The 26023-nt window shown below is 36.4% G+C and overlaps 1 protein-coding gene across 3 annotated transcripts in view; it reads left to right on the top strand.

The window, feature by feature from the left end:
* Nucleotides 1-5682: 5682 nt before the first annotated feature.
* LOC105391196 (GATA-binding factor C) overlaps nucleotides 5683-26023 on the top strand; it is a 70333-nt gene continuing 49992 nt past the window's right edge. Inside the window, exons 1-2 of one of the 3 annotated variants that reach the window (XM_011562638.3) lie at nucleotides 5683-6034; nucleotides 12763-13116. In XM_011562638.3, coding sequence (XP_011560940.2) covers nucleotides 12873-13116 — 244 coding nt within the window. In that variant the 5' untranslated portion in view covers nucleotides 5683-6034; nucleotides 12763-12872. Of the gene's footprint in view, nucleotides 6035-9971; nucleotides 10150-12762; nucleotides 13117-26023 lie in introns of those variants that run through there. The other 2 variants (XM_011562639.3, XM_038122414.2) reach the window with 2 other exon arrangements.

Here is a 26023-nt window from a genome sequence, read left to right on the forward strand (position 1 = left end):
GGCTGGTATTCGACGAATAATTACAAATCATGCTCCCATACGAATTATTGGACAGTCTTACATAGGTACTCGTATAATCTTCACTGACATAACTGAAAACTGTTTAAATAGGTATATCATATACAATTGTTTATTACATAAGTACTTTAGTAAAAAGAAGAAGTAAAAACAAACATCAAAGTTCACTAAGCATCTGCTAAATTAACAAACTGAAAGCATCGGAGTGGGGGAAGAACACAAAACAATCCGACATTTTGTTCCGACACTTTTCAAAATTGGAACGTGACGGTTGCAAGCGCTCTCTGCACACAGACAATGACATGAAAAGGAAAAATGTAAACGGCCCTTTATTTTAAATAGGAGAATTGCGGCGTGGAATATTTTATATATTTTCTGCCCGTATGACAAAATGACCCCTAAGAGATTCAGTTTTAAGGTCTTCAATAGCGTGGTGGCAGTGTGTGATTAAGGATGTTTTGGTACAGACGGTAGTTAATTTAAAAGTGCGTTCTTGAACCCTTTCAGAGCATTGTATCTTTGTGCTCTTTGTACGTAGAGATGGTTTATCAGCGTCGCCGGTACATAAGTGCTGTTTTTTCATTCCGTAATGCTTTTACATTTCAAAGGGGTTAAGCGTTATTCAGACTGTCTGTCTGTTTAGAAAATGAGTGGGTGTCGGTTTAAATAGACTATTTTGGGCGGGTTAACTAATTTTGGTTAGAGGGAGCTTGATGTAATGATTTCAGATGCAATCAGGGGCCGCATTGCTTGCTGGTGTTTGTTTTTAATTAAAATATTTCCATTACTGAAAGAGATGTAGAGTTTAAAGCCTATGTGGAGATAAACATCTCTGAAGGACACCTGACGACGCCTTTGATATTTATTAGTATTTATAGTAAATTCAGTTATTAACAAATATAGGTTTGTACTAAAATTACTCGGATAACCATTCCTATTTCCTTCACTGCGGAGGCGGAGAGATTCAAGAGTCGCACTGGGGGGCTACTCTCGCTTGAAGAATATTGAAGTTTCCGAGAGCTGGCACCGTCACTTTTAATGCACCTAGATAGAGTCATTTAGATCTCTCTGAAACTTCGTCATTCGTCAACTAATAGCTATTCTTTGAATCGACAAAGTGCTATAAATGTATTCAAATTCAAATTCAAATAATTTATTTCGTAAAATTACATACTAGTTACAATAGTTGATGGGGAATCCTTTTAAGTATAAAGTACCTGTGCCAGGAAACCCCGCTCTTCCATATAACTACTAAGTACATTTTAAAAAGTTTACGACAGTTTCAGACTATGTAGTTATTTACATTCAAAATTAGACTATAAAGTAAAGAAGAAAAGAAAACAAAAAAAAAGCAAGTAACAATCTTTCTCATGTATGTGATGGATAAATGTGGCATAATATATAATAATAATAATAGGTAGAGTAAAGCTTTTATATGATATATATTGTGCATTATGCAGGGTGGTTCCCACATCAGTTCCATAATTCATATCTGAGATCCTTGCCAAATGCGTTGTGAACTTAGCACTAACTTTGGCGCTGCAACTCTGACCTTTGCTTATCTTATGCGGTAATTCTCACATTTAATATTTCAATATTTTTTATTACTAATGTATGATATTTATAAGTAGTTTTAGTTAAAACTTGTAAAAAGAAATTTTCTTCAGGTCCTTCAAAGTCCTTATCAAGTTAATTTTTATTGTGCACCACAAAGCAACATTAAATAAAAAAATATTTAATAACGTTAAACGTAGGTAATTTAATAACGTATGTAAAACGAAGTTAGTTGTTATTTTGGCAGAAATACCCCCTGTAGATAAGTACTACCTACTTATTTGTAAAATTCGTCACGTAACGTACAGAGAACATTAAAAAAACGTTTATATTTAATACGAGCTTAAGATTGTACGCTTCAAGAGATCACAAACCCAACACAAAGTGTTCTAGTAGAAGCCTTCTAGTGTGCCCGAGAACAACATTATAGAGCTAACTCGCGGCTGATAGATTAATAGCAGAGTAAATCACGCGGCCACTGTCTCGAGACACTTTCAGAACTAGCAGCCTCCATTCTGCTATGCGCTTTCAATATTCTATCTTAGGATACATATAGACACGAACAGGCAAACGCAGCGTGGGACGCCCTCCTGCCCGCTGGACTGACGACCTAAGGCGGGTAGCCGGTAGTGGTTGGATGAGGAAGGCCGAAGACCGAGTGTTGTGGCGCTCCTTGGGAGAGGCCTAGGTATGCCCAGCAGTGGATGATTATTGGCTGATGATGATGATGATGATGATGATGATGATGATGATGATACATACATATAGCTACTGGGGGTACAGCTCGGTTCAAACAACTTGATAGATCTGAAGTCGGCAGTGATTACGCACTGTACTGACAACAATGAAATGGTTTGGACCGAACTGTATGAAGTAAGCACCTATCCATTTAGAAGTTTGTTCATTTTACTTTGGATCTTAAAATTTATAATATTCTTAAATGTATCTAGTTCTTAAATGTATTTAAGTGTAACTTGTTTATTGTATATAGTAAGTAGGTGTCTGAATTTCGTATTAAACAGTAACGGATAACTTATGTTTCACTTGTTAGAGTTTTCAATCGAGACAGGATCAGGCCAAAAAAATGTAATTTTTATCGTATGTCAACAGGATTTAACATTATTTTTAATATACAGTAGGTCCCTTTATTGTTCTGGGTCACTCCAATGATTCATCTTTATTTAGCGGACATGTACCTTACTCTACTATGCTAACGGAAACGACGGTAGCTTTTATGTAGCTTGGCGTAATGGCGTTATATCGTTATATTCAGTAGGGTTACTTTAGATATACAAAAAAACTAACGATAGAGAGCTGTAATGCAATCGGTACATTAAATACAGTATAGATAGAGTCGTGTTTAGCGTAGCAACGGTAATGAAACTTAGTTTTTCGTAAGCCAGAGTGACCCCTTGTATATGATGAGTGTAAGATTTGATAACTGATACGTACAAACGGAATATTATTAGGTACCTAATTAATACATGTTTTTTTAATAAAAAAATAATTTTTAATAGGAAAAAATGTGAGAGTTAGGTACTTTTGGAGGGACATTATTAATAAGTACTTATGTCAACTGCTATTTATCTTCTGTTATTCGTTTTGCCATATTGACCTGGACATAAATATTATTGGGAACAACTTTGTATAGTTAAAAAAATATATATAAAAGGTAAGTACTTACTTACTACATAGCTTCAAAGTAAAATTAACAACTTTTATCCGTTGAAAAAAATGCGTTATTGTTCTCTAACCGAGTCCATATATTTCTTATCACTAACCGCAATAATATGAAATCTTTACATACCTACAGGCAGACACACATAATGTTCCTATATGTACGTATGTAATGGCAGCAAAGTTTCCCCTTCAGAGAGATTTATGTGCGGGGAGTAAATCACGGGGCTTCCCGGACAGTTCTAGGGACCGCTCGGCTTGTTACGTAGGTTCTATAGCTAATATGTATCTACTTTAGTGATGGGCCGAATGTGGTTTGAACCGAAGTTCGGCTTCGGCCGAACATTCGGTTAAAATGAAAAGTTCGGCCGAACATTCGGTATTTTTTTTACTTTTGTTATTGGCAGGGAAATGTACCCAAAATACTGAACAACTTCATAAATTGTCGCTGACATCCAAATACAGCTGTTTTATAAATTTTCGTTTGTCAAGAGGGAAGTATACCAAGGGAAATAGGTATTTAGGAAAACATTTGCTATCACTTGTGCATTCATGCCCCAAGATCAATGCAGTTCGCGACTGACAATATGTACTTTTCTTGGTGAAATTTTAATTTCGGAAGAAAACGGTTTTTGACGTAGGTACTTAAAAAAATATCTTTGATTTTGATGTTTTTTTTAAATACATTGTTTTTGTTCAGCAATGACTTGATTCCACACACAGTTGACCAAACTACTTTCATACAACCTTACATAGGTATTTTACGAAATTCCAGACACAGTTTTGATGGCCATAATTACGTTATTTGAGGTGCCTAAAAAAGTTTGAATCTTTAGCAAATTTTGAAAAAAGAAAAAACTATAAACCTAGTACTTAATTCGATATGTCGGTGAAAATTCTAAAAAATCATGGAGTTTGGATAATATTTAGTACTTAGGTTGTAGAAAAAAGTTTTCTCTTTTTTTTGGCCGAGCAAGTGCTTCCTACTTAATCACGTATAAGTATTTAACTTTACTATGAAAAACAGCTGTGTTTTTCGCCATTTCAAAGCGGTACAAAAAGTGTCCATGCATTACGGTTAGAAACACCCGCCAACACAAACGTTGCAATCAAAATTCCACAATGTATTTCATACAAAATTGTAGAAAAAGATGTGCCGAATGTTCGGCATTTGAACCGAATTTCGGCCGAATACCGAAGTTCGGTTAAACCTGCCGAAGTTCGGTTCAACCGAATGTCTACCGAATTTCGGCCCATCCCTAATCTACTTTCATCTACAATCGGGAGGTTGACTGGAAGAGATTGCTTTTTGGCTTTGGGTCCGACTGTAAGTACGTTTAGGTACTGTGTTAAAAATAATATCTTATTGTAAGTATTGTACTTACCTAAATCATTTAGGTGCCTACCTGTATGTGCAATACCTACAATGTTCTGAAATAAATACGACGTTACTACCAAACCATCATCAGTAATTGTCCACTGCTGGCCTCATCCACGGAGCGCCAAAATACTCTGTCCAAGACTTTTCGTATCCATAATTGATGAGTATTTAAATAGCTAAACATACCTACAATATAATATTAATGGTGTTCTAATTGAAGAAATATATTAATACAAAAATACACTATACATTAGGTAGTGCAGAAATGCAATATAGAGAAGGTAAAGTAACTTAAGACCAAACATAACAGAGTGTGACATGAAATGTGTATATTTACCACACATATTTTTTATACATATATTTCTATCTTTAAGTATAATATTATAATATAATAATAATTATATGTTATATTTATAATGTTAATATTTTAAGATATGTTTCTTTTATATTAGGTAGGTAAGGTAATTTAACGTAAGTGTATATTTTTACTAGGATATTATTTTTTATTTAATGAACCTATAAAACAATACCCATCTACTTACTTAATTAGGTATTATGAATTATGCTTTGTAAGTACCTACAGATTGCCTACAATCTCAGCGATCAGTTACAAAATTGTAATTTATAACTAGGTAGGATAATATTGAGTTTATGTTAGCATGCTTGCACCTCTAACAGCTTAATTACACTTTCCCCATTAGTTTATAGAGCAATTGCTATCCAATATGAAAATAGAACAGAAGGGACGCTAGGCAGACCGCCATCCATAATAAATACAAAAATGCTTCCATTGTGGCAAAGACTACAATCCATCAAGCGCGGGCCGCGGCGACTGAGCGCACGCACACTACCGCACGCTCGCCCGCCCAAAAAGAGAAAAAGAAAATTTAAAAAGAGAACACTCCCATTATCATGGTAAGCCCCGCCCTAACCGCCGCCCGCCGCTCCTCTCGACCAATGAGAACGCTGCGAGTGCCGAGCGGCCGGCGGCGTTTCCGAGCACGCCCGGGGAAGGCCGAGCGAGCGCGTTCACAACAAAAAGTCACACAACTAGTTTAGTGTCGGGTTGCGTCCCATCGGCGTCGCTTCGTGTGTCACGGGTTTCCACGCAGCTGTGCCGTGCGCTTGCGCAAATAACATGGACGCTGTTTTGGACCGATAATAATACGTTTTCACACAATCATACGCGATTTTTATCATATTTGCTTAGTTATTTTAAAACTTTACGTCGAGTTTAAAGCGGTCCTCACGATAAAGTGTACTGTGCATTCATTGAAAAATGAACCAAATACCGGGATGGAGCTCATGATTTCAGTGTGTTATTGGCTTTACACAACATTTTCAGTGATAAATAGTGATAGTGATCGTCATTTAAGTGATAACCAACAGATACGGACAATTAAGGTACGCCTAGTTTTTACTTGTTAACACAACTAATAGATACACAAGGATAGTAAGATCATAATATTATTATTATAAGTAAAATAGAAAACAATGTATTATGTGGGTAGATAACAATATTTGTTGTGTAAATATGCTTGAATTTTCACTGTAGGTAAGTATATCCTAGGTACTTTTCCTAGGGCTATAAGATTGTATTTTAAATTTAGCCATTATCAATTTGATAGAGATGATATCATATCAGAACCTAAACACATAGGAATAATAGTATAGTAGTAAAAATATAGGTATTTTTGTTGATAAAATATAAATAAGAGTGATAGGTACCTAGTACCTACTCACTTACAGAATAATGTGATTAGGTACAACTGAAAGTACAAAGATCTTATATATTATTATATCACCTAGGTAGTCTAGGTACTCAAGTTACCGTCGGTTCGCATCTTCGGCTCCCTATTTAAATTAAATAATAAATAAAAAAATATCAGATACCTAGTTACCATTATTTAGGTTAGGTTACATTTTCTAGGCACCAAACCTAGTCAGTTATTATTTTTAGCACATTATTTTATAGGTAAACACGTGTGTTTTATTAATAAGTAGATCAGGTGGCCGATATTAATAAAATATTGTTACATAGGGTATACTTATCTGATTATCAAAAAGTTTAATTATATTTAAAATTATTTTTTGTCATCCGGCGCATTTATACATAATAATATAATTTACCTTCTTAATATACTTACCTATTTAATCAAATATTTGGTTTTGAATATACTATTATATTGTAATGCGATATTTTAGTGGTAGTGTCAATTCAATCATCATCATAAATCAGTAAAGACGGTGTAATAATATAATAAAAATAAATATACGTTATAGTCATAATATATATTTAAAAAATATATATCGAAGCGAACAAAGGAATCTCAAGATGAACGACCAGCTGAATAGAAATAATCATTATTATGCGCTTATATTGGTAGGTATTATCTAACTGTTTTATTTTCCTAACAAATAACTTCATTAATTTGTTACATATAAAATAAATGTAGTACCCACCTACCTGATACTTACACAAGCCATTAAACCCTTAATTTTTAAAATGATTATAATGTATAAAAACAACTTAACATTTTGTTGTGTTATTTGACGTGTATTTTAAAAGGCATCGATCAAACCCCGATCGGGAATCCATGACTGTAAAAAAACTAAAATAGTCATGTTGAACCTACCTAACTTGTGCCTTCCCAGCATAGCTTAAAATTTATCTCGGTTTAAGGTCACTAAATATATTTTGTTTGGTTTTTTAATGTATACTTCTTAGTAAGTATAGACTTTAGGAGATTATCACTTGGGATGATGGTTAAATCCTACTTAACTTAGCTTGACAGTAGAGTGAGGCTGAGTAATGGACACTCTTTTATTTTTCAAGAAAATGCAAGATATTACTTTTAAGAAATAATGTAATATACCCGATATAAAAAAAAAATCGGTTATGAAATTTAAATCCATAAGTGGGCATAAATTTTTATACAATAGGAGAGATAAAAAACTAAATAGCTTTATACATATTTTTGTCTCATAATCATAATGTTAAATGTACCTAATGGTGTATGTAGTTTGATACTTTCTGTATATTTATATCCTTCTATCACAGGTATCACAAGTAATCTTTTATTAGGCCTACGTCCACCCGTTTAAGATAAGACGCTATACGTGCTCAGTTTTGTTGGACATGGAGGTTTTTTTATTTATTTTTTGTTTTTATTTTCGGCCAGTGTTGGAGGTCTCGTAGAATCAATTATCTTAATTGGACCCCAACTTAATAAGTTGGGAGATAGATAACCGCAGCTTATGTGTGAATTGCACTTGTTCATGAGTGATTTATAACTTGTTTATTTATAATGGAAGATAAACATTTTATAAATTTTGATTATTCTCATCGAAAATATAGTAGGTAGGTAAAAATACCGATATAGGCCTACAATTGTATTGAAAAAAATAGAAAGATACTTATATTTTTCATTAAATTATTCAATTATAAATGTTATTATTATGAATATGTACTTAAACCCGATATACCAGTCTTTTAGATTATAGCCGATATTATTAGCATAAATATAATAATTGAATGAGCGTCGTGTGAGAGTAACAATGTTTACCATTGCTCTGAAGTTATAGGCAATCAGCGATGATTTATCATCAAGATGACTTCGATTGGAAGCTCCCAGCCTGCCTTGTGATCCAGATCATGATAGTCATTCGTTCAGAAGGTACAGTGGCAAGGCATTGACACAGTTTTGAAAAGTATACAAGTATTTCCCAGAATTTGACTCTGCTTACAATATATATACATTTTTATTGAGTTAAAATATTATGACCAAATAAGGAACAGTAGATAGTACTTACATATATAAATAAATCAAAAAATGTAAAACCAGCAAAAAAACTTGAAGCTGGTTTCACAGCAGTGCATGGACTGTACCTCCTGTACACCGAGGATTATCTGCGCACACGCATCGATCACCGCTCGGCCTATCAGCGGCCGTTGCGTGGATCACTCCAACCTGTCCCACTCGTTTCATACGCAAATAGACTTCAAGCTAATTTAACTTATTTTTTTTCTTTAAAAATATTTTTACTAACATAGAATTTTGGGCAAAAATATAGATTTCAAGCTAATTTTATCTTATTTTTTCTGTAAAAATATCGTTTTATTTTTTTTGGCAAAAATCGGATTGAGTACTTACATCTACCATGCACCAGTGATGAACTACTGTAGGTAAAACGTATTACTATAAGTAGGTACTTATAAGTAGGTACAAAAGCTAGTAGCCACGGTTGTTGATTTCTTCAGCGGCGGAAATGATAAAAACTTTGATTTTGGGAACTAATTATACCTACCTATTGATAAAAAGGTGGCGTGATTTTTTGAGTTTCTTGATAACATTTTATTCAATAATTATGCTAGCTATTAGGTAATACATAAAAAAATAAATATAACGTTCCTATGTGACACTATGTTAGCCGTAGAGTAGACCTACATTATTTTTTTCACATAAAATTACATAGCTTTTAAAATTACATAGGATTTGTTTGAGCAGATTTTCTTAATATTTTCGTGGTTTACTTGTCTAAGATATATTCATATAGTTATGATAGTAGAGCTACTCTAGGCCTTTAATGTAAGTATAAATTTGGATAGACATCCTGCCGGTTTCACAACTCATAGAAAGCGTCAGGTTAAATAGAACTGTGTATTATGCAGTTTATATGTATCTATATTCGTGTATATCACTAGTGCTTATGACATAGAGCGCTGTAATTGGAAGAATTGACAATTAGCAGGTTTTAAGTTCATGCTAAGATAGATTAACTGAAAGAGAAACTGGGTCTTATTCAATTAAAGTTACTTTATTAATTATGTACTTACTAATCAGGCATTCCTACTCCATTCAATCATGCGTGCCTTCATAATTAACTAGGTATTGGTGGTATTAAAACTACATATTTATAAATAAAAAAACTGAATACTATTCAATGTAGGATCATTTGAAATCTTAAATTCTTATCCTATTGATACAAATCTATCGGACATTGTGTATTATGCTAACTTAATGCATATTATTATCATAGCACAGACCACAAGTCTTATCCTCTGCTGGATATGCCTCTCCTATATATCAGGCCTCTTCGTCCTCACTCTTCCTCATGAAGTAACTACCTATTTCTACTTGCAATCTTTCTACAGAATGGACTCCACTCCATGTTTTCATGCTACAAGTTTGGCCTATCTTATCGGCTCCTAATCTAAAAACCAGGTCTCAAGTATTAAGATAAAAGCGTAAGTCTTATTAAATGCGCTATCTCTATTTATCGCTGAAGTTTCACTGATATTGCCGAAAAATCACTAAAGTGGACGTAATTTGTGATAAATAAAAAATCTAAATATCGTGATTTTTTCAAGCGATATTACAGTTATCGGCAAATCGTTGGTCTGATCGAACGATTGCCGGCTAGTGGTAGTAGTTGATTGTGTACTTCTGCTACTTGCTTGTAATAGATTTGTGATATTTGTCTATTCTTCTATCGCTGGGATAAAGATCTTAAGTTTGGTGAGAGTTTATTTATACCTACTTGCTCGTTTATCTGTTACATACATGATCATAATAATTGAATTTTATTTGAAATAAAATGGTAGGCTCAATATAATGTTTTTATTTATTGCCTAGTGGTAAAATTTAAGCATTTCTATGGAATCCTTTTAGAGTAGAGTTAGATTTAACGAAGGAAAAAAATGTGGGTAGAATAGATTAAAATATAAATATAACAATAAATTTTGAAAAAAAATGTGTTCTATCGATAATTTAATTTAATTTTACAAAAAGCTTCTGAAGAATGAATTACCTTAGTGTAAAGTACATTTGCAGCGATAATTATTTATGCAGGTTCTTATTTGAAATTTGGTTTAGCATGAACTTATGTACTGCAAAATTACAGAGATATGTCAATGTCTAAGCAAAATTACAAAATTGCGCCAATAAAATGAAAATGAACAAAACAGCGCTACATCTCATGCTGAAGTTAGTGCTTAACTTCAGATTTTCAGTTGTGAAACTGTAGGTTTGCCTGTGACTTATTATGTAACTTTATAGGAACTTGTGAAATAAATCATAGGTGCTAAAGTTTATACATTATGCACTAATGTAGATAGGTATCCTACCTTTAAAGTGTACAGTGAATGTGCGTATTCCCTATCTCGCCTGGCTACAGCGACGTTCGGCCGGCGGACGTGCGTCAGACTGACTCACAATGACGCAAAAACTGATTATTTTTCCTCACAATGATGTTGATAATTTGGTAGTAACGAAAATGCAGTAGGTACGATTCAAGTAATGCCAAGATAGATAGATAGATAGAATATTCTTTATTTGTACACACACATAAAAGACTTAGTTATTTTAATAAAAAATTTATACTTACCTATACTTAGGTACCAGTAGATATCATTTGTTTATGTTTAAAAAACCTGTAGCTACCCATACGTACAAGGTAGTCAGCTGGGAAGGTATCTAAGATAGTCTTACGTAAAAGTAAAAAAATTAAGCTAACGCATTTATACTTTTCTTACATATTTTCGTTCCTAAATCTGTTTGCATGCAATAATATAAAATGGGCACTTCAACAAATCACATTGGTAAGCCCCCAATTAAATAATTTAGCTTATGTTTGATATCGATATGATAAATCGAGTGGCGTTGTCGCGATGTTATCACAATAAATATGGATTAGTTAAGAAATCGTTTTATCAGCAACAGGCGGCAAGTGGTTTTGATAAATGTTAATATTTTAAGCTTTAATACTTATTGATTTTTTGTATTACTTAGGTAAGTATTTTATGTAAGTACTTACTTATTCTTTCGAAGGTTAGTAGAAGTAGGTGTGATAATAATGTAACGGTAAATAAAATCCATCTAGGTAAAGGCAATTAAATTAACAATGATTATTCAATGAATATAATCCTTCGGTATTACTACCTACTAATTATAAAATATTGTTTTAGTCTATAGTTAATTGGTTATGAATTTATGATCTATATTTTCTTTTCCTACAATAGTTTCTCTTACACTTTATTTTTAATATTTCCTTGGCCCCCATCTGAATAGGTATGTTACACATTTTTTCTATATTATTATATTTTTTAATAAATCCTACACAATTATGATATTTCGGAACTCATTATAACGTACCTATTTGAATTTAATTAACGTCCTACTAAGTATCACAACAATAACCTATACAATTTTAGCAGAAGCATAAATATTTTTTAAATAAAATAGCATAATTTAGCACGTTTACGGCGGTACGGCAGCAGATTTTTCTTGTTAACATGTGAAGCGTAAGTAAAATGATAACAACTTAGTAGACTGAAATATCTTTATATGCAGACGAATTAAGTGAGGCCTTCTAAGTGCATTTTTTGTGATTAACTTGTTAAATTCGCATATATGTATTATAATTTATTAGACCGCATGATGAATACTTAAAAGTTCAGATCTATTAAGTATAAAGTAATTAACATTGGCCAAGTAGGTAGGTACCAACAACTACAAATAAAGTAATAAAGTAACAAAACATAGCAATATTTGACCAATCTAAATGATAGGCCTACACTACATATAAGTATATACCTACCTAGGTACTTTTCTTTAACTTTTCCGTAATTTTTGCTAATTTTATCAGCTAATCGAATTCAGAACGAACTTGTATCATGTATGATATACTATTGATACTGCAGTGATACGCACATTATATTCTTGTGATTATTATCAGTTTGGCCTTCTGATATGACAGGCTTAGGTATGTTTGCGATTTACCAAAAAAACACCGCTTTATGATAAAAATAGATTTTACTTTTTGACTGTACCTATGTACCTACTGAAAATAAAAATTATCACTTTATTTACTAGTAAATTATAAAATACTTTTGTACACTTATACGATAACTTATGTAGGTATGGGGTAGTTGATATAAGACTATAATAGGAAAGCTGGTCTAATACCTACTGTGTTTATGTATATACATGAAACCCATTAGGGCATTTTTCCCAACAATAAATGTAACGACATCCTAAAAATCAAACACATACCTACTTATATAATATTTTGTGTGTGTGGATTATTTTGTTATTAAATATTTGTAACTAATATTTTGTTTTTCTTTTCAGATCTCAAAATCATGAGCCCGCGCAGATAAACATCAAAAAAATCAAAATTAGAATGCCGGTAAAAAACTATGTGGCCAGTGACTTTTAGTGTTGTACCATAAAGGCGATGCATGGTTTGTGAGGCCGAAGCAGTCATGGACATGAGCGGTGAGGGGGGCGCGGGGGGCGCGGGCACGGCGCTGCAGCAGCGCTGGTACGAGAACCGGGTGAACGGGAGCCCCGCCGGGGGGGAGGGCAGCGACGTCAACGGCGACGGGTTCTTCCACTCGCCGCTGGAGGGCGGGCACCACAGCCGCGCCAGATACTACCACCAGCAGATGCACGCGCCCTACTCGTCCGCCGTCGGCTCGCACGGTTAGTTTTTTTCTGAAGTTTTTCTTTGTGGCCAGTGTTTGTGCAGAAGTTTGCGATGGTTACAACCTCATTGGTATGCTTTTTAGGATGAGTACAAGTTTTGGGCCATTTTGGTAGGTATAGGATATTTCAAAATTAAGAATATTATAGCTTCGCAACAATGTTTGCTACTGAAAATCTACATTTGTTATACGAAAAATATCTTAAATTAATTTACAGGTAAGCGGCATAGACATACAAAGGCTGTTAACTGTGTCCCTGCTGTATAAAAGGGCCTAGGGAGTTTGAACGCCAATGCTGCGGCGATTCCAACTCACATACAATATATTGCATTATGGAGGGCTACTTAATAAACCGAGAGATTGATAATTATGAAGTATTACAAGATTATATTATGTTGATTCTTGAGATAACGAACATTACGAGTATTTGGATTCACGGGTTTAATCTTAAGTATCTTGAAGTCATAACAATTTTATATCCTCTGTCGACCTCTAGTCCGCCGGCTAAACTGTCAGCTTAAGCAAATTGCTCACTCGAAACGGTAGGCAGAGGCTGTCCACCACTCGTTATCTCCACATCGGGTGATCCTCTGAGCTCCACAATTAATTCTCGGAGCGACCAGTCAAAATTGCCATTCTCGAGGTGACAGCTTAGGTAAACACGCTCCAAAATGAGCCCGGGCCGGAAAAAAACTAAAAAGTCATCTATACCTTTTTGTTTTTCTTTTGAGGTTTAAATTTTATAGCCCCCATAAAGTTTTTCATGGAGACAGGTGGCTCTTCTTTATATTTTAACTACTCGGGCGAATGCGCCGGAGTGTGGGTATATAAGGGTCGGTTCGGCGTGGCCGGTCGCCGGAATGATTAGAATTTATTTAGCCGAGCGTCGGTAGTGATGTGACACTTAAGTAACTGTGTCATTTCTCGGAATCGGAACTGGGAATTGATTTGGTGGGATTGGGCAGTAACGTGCGTGGTTTATGTGCTGCGCGGCGGTGTGGGTACGTTTGTAAGCCGCTATCTGCCGTGTCGGGTATCAGCTTCTTGCCTCGTGATGGTATCGGCTGGTGAATTCATTTGTTGGGAACACGGCAGCAACTCCATTACACACTATATTACCTAAAGTTCTGATAGCGATGTAAAGATTATGCTCAAGTTTTTATGTCAAAGATTGAGTTTACTTTTTGAAACTTGAACAGAAATTATAAGTGACTAATTATTTTTATCGTTAACAATATGTATACCAGGTTTCAGGTATGTAAAAGAAAAACAACGGTTTTAGTTTTTAATACTTATCTCTATATTCATAGAAAATATAGTTTTCCATGTTAGTTTACCTAACATGACTAATTATATTATGGCACGGCGTCATTTTGTAGCATTAATCATAATAAAACTATTCAAATCAGCTACTTTGTTTAGGAGATAAGCAAGTTAAGAAAAAATAGGTATGTAGAGGCATGAAAGCCTACCTCTAATGTATAGGTTTCCTTTTCTATTAAGGTTGCACTTGCAATATTCTTATGTAGTAGTCCTACGCAATCAGCTAAGAAGCATGTTACCCATCCGTGTTTAGATATATAAACATCTTTCGTGGAGTTAGAACAGACGAGGACGTGGCGGGCTCGTAACTCGATAGTCGCTGGAGTTAGAGTTAATTTATACTCGCGCCCGTGACGCGCCCGAATTGATGACGGATACAAAATTATTTATACCAATGCCCCTCACAGACAGCTTTTATTATTTCCCATTTTATTGCCTTTTGTGAGACCAAAATATTGAGTTGCAAACCGTTGTTTTGGAGAGGCTCGTGAGAAGTGCGCTCACAAATTCAGAAAACTTGCCCAACTTCAATAAATTTCAATTATTTATCACGTGCATCTCGGAACAAACCCGCTTTTCATACACAATTTATACTTTTGTTGGCGAAAAAATAAGAGTTGCGCCATTTTCTTTAGCCGGGCACAGCATTGTCTCGTATCGTCATTACATAATGGCGGCGCGATGGACACGCAAAAACAACGACAAAAACGGACATAATTCAATCGAGGCATTCGCACTCGTATCGCCAGCATATCGACAATTTCACACCTATTGAGCAATGACAATATCGGCCAGACTTCTGCCCCCGCTTCATTGGAGGAATTAACACCTAACGACCATTGTAACACGGACTGTTTTCGAATAGCACGTGAGAGGTTAACAAGTTGAAAGTTGATCGTATTCGGTTGTATTGGAGACATTTCTGTATCTACGGCTAAGTTAATAAAGTAGGTTGGTTAAGTATTTTGAAATTCAGGGTTTAATAAAGGTACCGTGTTATTATGCTTTAATACTTATAGTTCAATCGAATCCAGTAATCTTATACAGAACTTACCTATACCTAACAGGCAAAAATAGCTTTAAGCAGACACAATACACAGTCATGTAGCTACCAAATCAACCTAAAAGGTAAGTAGGTATAGGAAGGAAATGCTTAAATAAATTCATTTCATTGATTATTATTATGACAAAGCCTGTACTCATTTCTATGCTCTTTTTCTTTCGTCTGCCGCTCGTAAGTTCTAAAGTTTACGCACAAAGGAGTGCTGGCGGACGCAAATGAGATTTTTCCAATTACCGTCGTTCTGTTCGCAAAAGGTACAATAAATAGGGACAAGTCGGGGACATCACTACACGTTATTAAACTGGTTCGGGGATCGTTTTGCTCTAATGTCCCGTCCGCCATTCGCTTGATAGACCCGCCCGGGATGGGCCATTCCACCGCCATCGCCATTCCTGAAGTAGGAGCCCAGACAATAGACGGGGTAATGTAATGTATCTCTGTGCGATAATAGTGTTGAGTATTATGTTCTGTGTAAAATAATGCCAACATTAAAAGCTTGATTTTCATTTGACAACACGGCAGCTTTGTTTCGAATAACAAAACACTTAGCATAGCCATTAGAGAAGAAAACTAATCTTCCAATTTGTTAGCAATTTATTGTGGATGCGTGTGTCACCGCACGCACGCGGCGCGCCTGTGTGCGTGCGAGGCGCCACGCAGATTGGCGCAATTAGCCGCGGGGGCGGGGCCTGCGCGCGCGCAGACGTCGCCTCCTAAACACACACTAATACTGACACAGAATGGTGACACAGGAAAGTAATTAAACAAATCCGCAGCTAATAAAGCTATAAACCTAACGGACAAAAATAATGAAACGGAAAAATATGGATCGTGTCCCAACTTCGTCAAGAAATGAAGTCATGTAATGAATGCCAATTAAACAGGCGTGCTTTTAAAGGCATTTCAAGAATAACAAAGCAAAAACGAGCAGCAAAGTGTGCTGTAGGCTTTTTTCCCTACCATGAAACTGAATGGCTCAACATTCAAAGAATTCCTTTCCAATAGCTCTCCATGAACAAACATAAACAAAGCTATAATGAAATAATGGAAACTCGCTAAAACACATGTATATTTTAAGTTAGCCCAACAATACGCAGCAGTGCTTGAACAAACTTTGCCTATTATTTTGGGTACAGTCACCGAGCCAAGTGGTTTACCAAACAATTTGAACTTTGATTGCACGTGCCAGATTGATTTACACTACGGATATTTGCTTATAGATACCATGTTATGTGTTTGTGTTCGTAAGTTTATATACAAGTAATTTTACCTATATTATTTTCGGTTATTTTAAACTTATGTACAGAACATTTTTTAAATTGAATCCCTTTAATATGTATTCACTTTCTTTAAAATAATTTAGTAAATAAATTCCTCTAAGCATTTCTCCTCCAGCATGTACCGGGTACAGGCGAGTCCACACGCGACAGCGCTGGCTCGGAAATGGAATATTGGCGCGGTGGAACTTTCCAGACGCACACCAGTTTTCAACCTCCGCCTATTGTTTCAAATTCGAATTTAGAACTCTTTTTGGGAGCTGAAACCTTCTAGAACGTTCGAACGTATCTAACTATTGGAATGGAATACTTAACACTAATCTTATGGTTAGTGTAAATTGATATGGCATTAAATATCGACCGTACCTATAACATATTTATGCTTTGAAATTTTTATCTTAAAATCTAATACCTAGTGATTTTATAACTGCAAGCTAGTTTCATAACATTCGTGATGAGAAAATGTGGTTAGGTACCGACAGTAAATCGGAAGTGAGCATGTTAATGAGAGAGGAGCACATAGTAATTAATGAAGTCAAACACTACCGTTATCCATTAGATAGAGCGGTCGGTCCGTTTGTTCGTCACAATACATTTAACATCGTACAAATCTACGCGGAGTTAGGAGAACGTGACGTAATCTAACAATTTGATATTGTTTCTCCTATAATGTACTTAGATAGGTACTTATTTTGTTTTTTAAGTTAAATACCTATGTTTGTTAATATTAAAACTGACAGCATTATAACTAGGTTTCAAAAGAATAGAAGTAAGTACCTAATAAACAATAATTTCAATTCCAATCCAATTCTTCGAAAATAACAAAGACTATAATTTGTAAATTGTAAAATTAACGACATTTTGATCGAACTTCATGCATATTTATTTCTGTCCACTTATATCGATTAGTAGCACGAACTAGAAGCTATAGTCCAGTAGAGAGTGGGTAAAAGCGACGCTAGAAGCAAAATCGATGCCCTCCTACAATCCTGAACAACTTTTTGTTTTAGTTTTACAGCTGTTGTTTACTTACTTTACGAGTGCTGTTAAAAATTTGTGTTCTAATTCTAACGCTATCGATCGCAACTGCCTTCGAACACGAAGAGTTGACCTAATTACTTTTTAAATTAGAGTCTTCGATGAAAAAGCTATCCTATTTTTAAACTGCCGCCCAGGGAATCGAGGGGCGTTCTATTAATAGCTAATTAATAACTAGAGTTGCCTACGTCATGACGATGTACTTAATGTAGAATGTACGCACACGAGTTCCCATCTAGTTTTTTTTGTAATCGGTCATTATTAGGTCCAACAATAAAAAAGATCCCCAGTACAGCGCGCTCGAGTGGCCCCGACGCCAGCTCGTCAAAGAACTTAATGTATTCATTTTGCTTTTATATCTTTCGCGTGATTAACTATGATTGATTGCATCCAAATATTGATATTTGATATTAAAATCTGGCGATCGCGTTAGAGGGAGCGGGCGCTATGCAAGTCATAGAGTAAAAAGGAGAGGGAAAGCGCTTTCCGCTTCGTTTGCATGATAATGGGTAATTACGCGTTGGCGACATATTCGGACACGAATTCCCGCGCTTTTATTTTAGGCTCATGAATAATATTCGGGCATAATAAGTAACAATACCAAACCTATGGAGAAAACGTAATTTGCTACAAATTGCATTCGTAACATAGCTTGTTCAAAATCAAAATATTATACCAACTCAACTCTCCTGTATGTGCATTTTCCGTAAACGTCTGTTTCTTGGTACCAGTAACTTGACCAGATTTTTGTGGCCGAAATTCCGTTTAATTATTGTCTTTGCCTAATTCGAAGGTTCGTGAGGGTCGGCTGTGTTTCCGGTCGGCTGGCACAGTGACGCTGATACGCGTCGAGCTTGATGGATGAAGGCAGCCCCGGCATGCGGGGGCTACATTCCTTCCCCACAATCTCTACCACCAACGAAATAGAGACTACTATCCCGATGCTCTGCTAAGTAAAGTTAGGTAACCGAAGATTTAGTAATTTTGCCTTGCGGACGGAAAAGTTAACTATGTACCAGAAATTTACTTTGACGTAGATGGTGGCGCCACGGTAGGGCAACATGGTTTTTTGTTCATTAGTAATTATAAACTATATCTGAGTTCTCTATTGCTAGAGTTTTAAGGTTCACATTATTGATTGAATTAAAGTGTAGATGAGTCGGTGGTTTTGTCTCGATTTGTCATACATGCTGCGGTTGCCTGGACCCCGATGGGAATAACCGCAGTTATTCTTAGTTAAGCAGATGCTATGACAAAAATGTCTTGGGAACGCTCGGTCAGCCTTTTTAATTGATCAGGTCTCGGTTCGATCTCGTATCGAGATACGGGTTTAACATTCATATCTGGTCAGAGTCAAGATAATTAGATCTTGAACTTCAGATATACATGAACCGTCCTAAAAACGATTAATGGATTAATTCATGAAAACTTCACAAATGCAATCAAACAATTATTACGTTTGCATCTACCCACTACAGCTAATGGGCTCTAATGCCAGCATGCAAAGGCGTCAAAACCATTTTTCCTATTTTTTGTGGAACATTAGTGCGTCGCGTCGCTTACGGTGGCGCTTTCGTTTCGAGTGGAAGCCTATTTTCGCAGCACATTACCGAGGATGAATGATTTCCTGAACCAACATGATTTATGCCCACCGCCCGCGCTGGCTACCAGCGACATAGAGCTATAGTAGCAAGCTACTAAAGAATGGACACTCGTTTGCTTTGTAAAACAGTAATTTGTCTCTCTTTGTTGCGAGAGAGCTGGTTGGTATGCAATGTTTCTGGTTAGCGTCGAATTTTTATTTTACACCAAGTTTGTGCGCCAATTCTTCCAATGAAATTGCCCCCCTAACAAACGATAGTGATAACATTGATATTTTATATAGGTAGGTACGGTGCCCTGCGCCGAAAAGTATACAGGCGGAGTTTTTAAAATAGCGATCCCTGATGATGAAGGGATCAGCTACATCTGTTATAAATCCGGGGACGTGTTGTGTGTGATGTGTGTAGCAGTGGTGTTTAAATGTGGATGTGCTTGAGCAACATGTGAGCTAGAGATCGCTATTTTAAAAACTCCGCCTGTATACTTTTAGGCGCAGGCCATTTATAAAAAAGTAACATTATTGAATTAAACAATATAAAAGGACGAAACTTTGATTGATATTTTAAAAATATCTATTTTGCGTAATATTAATTTGGCGCCCTAGTTCTAACATGGGTTGTGCATCTAAGCCCCAAGTTTGGGCGCCAATTATTACCATAAAATTGGCACCCAAACTAGGGACCACTAAAGATTTTTTTCTATATAGAATAAAATTTTAATATGAAAACTACATAATTGAATAAATATAAACAAAAAACTATAAATCAAGAAAACCTATGATAAGTATCTTTTTTGGCGCCCCAACATGGAATTCGTAGACCATGTTAGGGCGCCAATTTGAAAAAAAAAACATTGAGTTGGCCTGACTGAAAAGGGACCGAAAATTTAATATTGCGAGAGAATAATCATAATAACACATAAATATAATAAGTCTTAAAATGTAGTGCCTAGATTAATAAACCACTTTATTAATAGATGAATACATTAAATAATGAAGAGTAGATCAGATAAAAATATCAGCAGCAACTATTAGCGTCATATTAGAACATAAAATTATTCACAACATGCTCACTACAAGTACCTACCTAATTCATGGTAGCGTAGAAACGAGGTATTCTCGTAAAGTTGGTCGTATTTGTCTGTTTCTGGCTGGTAAATCCGTCCGTATGCTAATCTAACTAATCTTTGACGTAACCATACTGCCACGGTCGCATGCTCGCCTAGTAAAGTCTCGCTATATTGTGGACTCTACAGAGGTTGAAATAAATGTACATTTATTTAAACATTTACCAAACTGTTTTAAATTGAGCCAGCTACAATATTTAGCTTCACTTGTTTCAATGTTATGTTGTCACCGAAATTATGATTTCGTAGATTCAGTCAAAGCATTGTACTTACTTTTAAAATGTATTGTTTTAAACATTGGTCATCTTCATAATATAGTACCTATACTTACATAATATTTATACCTATAGGCTTTGAATTTGAATATCACAAAATCCATACCAAATACAAAATTAGGTATCTGTAACGAAAATTGATTTGAAACCACACCTTATGTTTTATCAAACCAAGTCGTCTTTTTGCTAGCTCCTGGGTAAATTCTGCTTACAATTTTTCCCGGAATACCTTTACAATATTTCGCATAGGTGACCATAATTTTCCTTAACAAAGCAGCAGTGGACCCCAAGGGTAAGATTACGGCACAGTATCTGTTCCGGGACGGCCGACCTTCTAGCTCCTATCTTGTTCGTAACCTGACGATATCTATCGAGCGGACAAAATCACGGAGTTATCTTTCTGATAACAAGTAAATTGTGTTTGCGCGGAACTGCTCTTTGTTTGTTTTACGATGTTTAAGTTATCTTTAAATATGTCATTTTATTTGCTACCTACTTATTTATTTTTTACAACAATTTAGGTTTTTCAATTTAATGTCAGTTCTAACAATCAGAGATCTTGGTTTAAAGCTTATTTTGTGGATAGCTTTTATATTGTCGATGTTGACGACGTTTTTGATTTATTTAAATGCGGTGGTGGTTGTAGGAGCTCTATAGAAGTGCGCACGCTCGGTACTAGGCGCGCAGATCGCCGGGGAGTAGTTTACGAGACGGCTGCGCTGAGCCAAATACCCGTCATCAGAGTGACCGTCTGCTGCAGGTGCATTCCGCCATCTAACGCCTTTACAACCGCCAATTTTTATTATGATTAGTTACTTAAAGCTACATGAATTTCGAGACGGTTGTTCTTTGCGACTTTAATTCCTTATTTATTACTGACGAAGACAGTTATTACGATTATGATGCGAAGGTTATCGCTCTTTAATACAGCTATTTCAAAGGAATATCCACCGGCTAAAGTGTTATGTTTTACTTTTCCAGTGGTGTAGCTTGATTTTATTAAAAGACTATTAGGACCTATTAGGGTTAGCCGGCGTTAGCCTTCATAGCGACGGTTGTAAATTTATTACGTTTATACATTCATACATACATAGAGAAGGTAATAAAAGCGTATTAGATAATAACAAAAAAGTAATTTACACTGCCTATACATCACGATAATGTGAGTCAATGGCTCGAACTATGCCGACAGGCATCTAATGTAACATTATAATCTGAGACAATAAATCAGAGACAACATTATTACTTACTTAGTGGATATTTTAATCAATATTATTGCGCTCGCGGTGACAGATCGCCGCAATCAGCAGCTGGGCGAACGCAATCAATATACCCTGTGGAAGTATTCGATGAAGATATAACTTATAAGTCTATAAACTTATGAATTCAATTTAAATTTAACTTTAAGTAGGTAGACAAGCATCGCATGGTCGAGGTGAAACACTTTTTCCCAAGCATGCAGTTCATAGTTAGTGGCCGAGGCAGTAAGTGGGATTAAGTTATAGGTTGTCGACGAGCCGTGAACGGGTTTACGCTCATACCCGGGGAGCGGATTTGTGCCTCGATGCTCAATTAATGTGCGCGGAAATATGTGCATGCATTAACTAGAAATATGCATTTTTTCCAACAAAGAGAATTAATGCAAAGTGTTTTATTGGTTTATAAATAGCGAACAGCTTCAATTACGTTATCTTCCTAATTTATTGATACAGAATGGTTCCTCACGAGTGGTCAGCGGATTGGCCGCGGTCGCTCGCGTGCCTCGTTACTTTAAATACCATTTCTATCCTTCCTTAGTCGCGAACGGTTAATTGAAACCAGATATTTGCAATCTTGTATTTTCTCTTAATTAAATTTAGTATTCAGAGTAAATTACTGCGCTGCCTGTTTTGGTAATAAATAGTTAGGAATATTTCTGAGACAGATTGGATTTCACTTTTGCAACTTGTGTGTCAGCTGAGGAATTTGTGTAAAAAGTGAGAATAGTTCAGCGGGCTAATTAAATGCATTGGATTGGCACATGTTGGACTCCGAGATGTAATAATAGTGCAATATGGATCAGGTTACTTGTAGTTGTCCTAGCGGAGGCTGCCTCGCGCGGTACCTCGTATTTTTGTGCCGGCCGGTAATGCGCGAGTCACGAGCGGTTATGTAAGCAGGCTGCCGGCGCGGCGTCATTATAGGCATTATTACAGAAACACTCCGTCGCGGGCGCAGCCATTGTCAAGATTGCGGGGTCAGCCGGACCCGGGAACGCTAACAAACTTGTAATTTCGCAACAAACTATTCCTATGTCCAATAAATCGTACCTTGTAAAACAATTTACCTGGACAAAGAGTTTCAGTTGAGACGGCTCGGTCGGTTATTTCTTAGAACACGTTTACCGATACTCGTCGTGACCTGACACATACTTATTTATTAATTATGGAAATTATTCAGACGACTCACATATTGTGCTCATATCGTGTCCTCTGACATTAATAGCTATGTTTGCTCAATGAATAATTTAAGATGATCCTGACTTAATGTTGGCATGGTTACGTTATTTTTTGATTTATTCGTGTTATTATCTGGCGATTATATTACCAATTAGAATATAATCAGACGATCTATCATCGGTGGCATGTAGAGTCGTACCATAAATAATGTAAAGCACCATCAGTTGGCAATATCTGAGCCGGTGAAACAATCATCAATAAGAGCTACGGCCGCTGACAATCTTAAAAAATCAATCATAGTCGCGGGAGAGAGTGTGCGATCACGCGCCGGTACAAGTGGCCCGGGTCATCCATCAGCTGATAACTAGCACCTCGTGTCGCCTATGTACTGCATTAACATATCACTGAGAACTTTACCAGTACCTGGTCGCGATGACGTTATGGGGCACATTACCGAGACCTCTATATCCACAATATGATCTTGAACAACCCGATATTTATTGTGCCGTCGTCGAGTGCTGTGAGCTCGAGAATAATTGATCTTAGCATGCAGTAAGTTAATGTTAATTTGCAATGTAGTTAGAAGTCCGCAACAGTAGATTTGTGTCCGAGTCCGGCCCTGTCGCGTGATATATTGGTCCTAGCGACAGGTATTATTGCCGTCTTAGTTCATAATTTACTCGGAAGCTGCATTCGCATATGATTAAATTAGTAGTAGTTTATTACATTTTAAAAGTTGAGTAAGTAGTTGGAGTTCAGTGAACCGTGCGACTCATCGGCTGTCAGCGGAGATGTAGTGGTATTTTTTATAAGGCAGGTTGTTTTCGTGCTATTGCGCGTACGCAGGCGGCATAGTAAGAAGTGGTCCGGGTTTGATGGCGGCGGCGGCTTTGATCCGGTGAATCACAAGTGTAGCGTGACATATCCGCCGCGCTGGTGCACCGGGCACATACCGCGATGAGGCCAACCATTTTGTGCCTCGTTGTTTTTCTATGGCTGAGGGCTCTCCATGTAATAACTAGTTACAATTAATTCGCCTCGAAGAACAAAGCCGTTCGAGGCATCGGGTCAATATAAAACTTGCCTAACCAAATTTAAAACCGATAAATTCGTTCTAAGATCCGGTTTCCTTCCTCCATACTTGGAATTGATTCGAGAGGGCCATTGACGAGCCCTAAACAATGAAAATTTATTAAAATGCAATAACAATAAAATTCGTGTCCGGACATTATTGATGTAAAGTTATTCTCCAAACGCCACTTAATGAGAAGTGATGGGTTCGTAAGAAAAATAAAAATACTCACATAGTTGTTACCCGGCCGCGGGTTCCAATGAGCTGCATTGCGTATGCGCATCACACGCACTTGAAATTACATGTCCTGTATGCACGGACATTCTTTTCACGGAGAGGAGAAACTGTCGTATCATCTTGTTACAGAGAGAGCGGCCACTAGTTATGAAGACGCGATAGCGCGGACTCGGGTTTCTTAGTTGGACGTAAAACTTTATTTTTCTTATGCTGCCGCCGACCGCCTAACAATATCTGCCGCATTTTATGAACTGGTTTAGTGATGTGTGCAGTTCATATACGGCGGGTAATTTAATTTATTAACAGAGTAGAGGCTACGAGTTTAACTGGTGTCATCGGTAGCTGCGCCCGCGCCACCGTAAATCATCGAGACACCCACGTCGCCATTCGAATGTGATTGGACTGCTCAAACGCTAATCCTTCAAGATGGGCGAGCAGAGTCATTTGAATTTATACGATGTATAGGTGCAGCACAATAACACCATTTAGTTTGGAAGATTCATCTAAGTGACTGTCAAGTTGAGTGGTTTTAATCTGTTGCGCTGTTGCACTGTGGGAAAAAGACTCATCGATATACTTATTTGTAATTGAAATCTATAATGATTTATAAGTATCTGCACAAAATCAATTTAGGTGAGTAAGCGCAACGAACACGTACAGTCTTCCCTTTGAAAAAACCCAGTGAAAGTATCGAATACCTACAGGTAGTAAGTATATAGAGACTCGTACGTATACTCGTAGGCATTTCAGGCTTGTAACAGAAACCCACATGTCGTGTGCAGTGGTAAATAAAACGCATCACTCGGGCCCCGTCGAAGTATCGACAGGTCTTCCGACGCGACGCCTCACTCGTTGATATTCCCCGCGCCTGCCAACGACACTCGGTAGCCGTCATATAATAATAAGAAACGTAATACAAAAGCATTATAATCCAATCAGAACGTATCATGGCCCTGCCCGCCTGCGAGATCGATTTACTATTCCCGACGTGACACTCGTAAAATATTTTTGGACACCCAAAACGAATTATTTAGAAGTGGGCAGTCAAAATTCTCGTTTAAATAGCAATTATTTTGACTATTCAAGGTGGTTCTTTGTTTTGTGAGTAATGTACGTTGTGCTTGGTGGTAGGTAAATAGTGTTTTAATTTACATACGTTCGTGGCTGTTCGATACACAACCTACTTGCAAATTGCCTCAGCGAAAAATGGCTCTAGTTAAAACAAAGCCTTAGTATTTCTCATTACTTACTCGCAAAGAAGGAAATAACTTTGGAAGTTTTCCTACCCATGTTGTGTTTGAATGCCTTGTTACCTACTTACGACGGTAACTGTTACATTTCGCAAGAGCGGCAAACAGTAGCTAAAAAATTACATATGATATACTTGGGACAATAGCAAATGTATACGTTTTTAGTTCCCAAACAACAAAAAGACATTCATGGTTCGTTAAAAAC

The sequence above is a fragment of the Plutella xylostella genome, chromosome 22, assembly GCF_932276165.1.
Source record: "Plutella xylostella chromosome 22, ilPluXylo3.1, whole genome shotgun sequence".
NCBI lineage: Eukaryota > Metazoa > Arthropoda > Insecta > Lepidoptera > Plutellidae > Plutella > Plutella xylostella.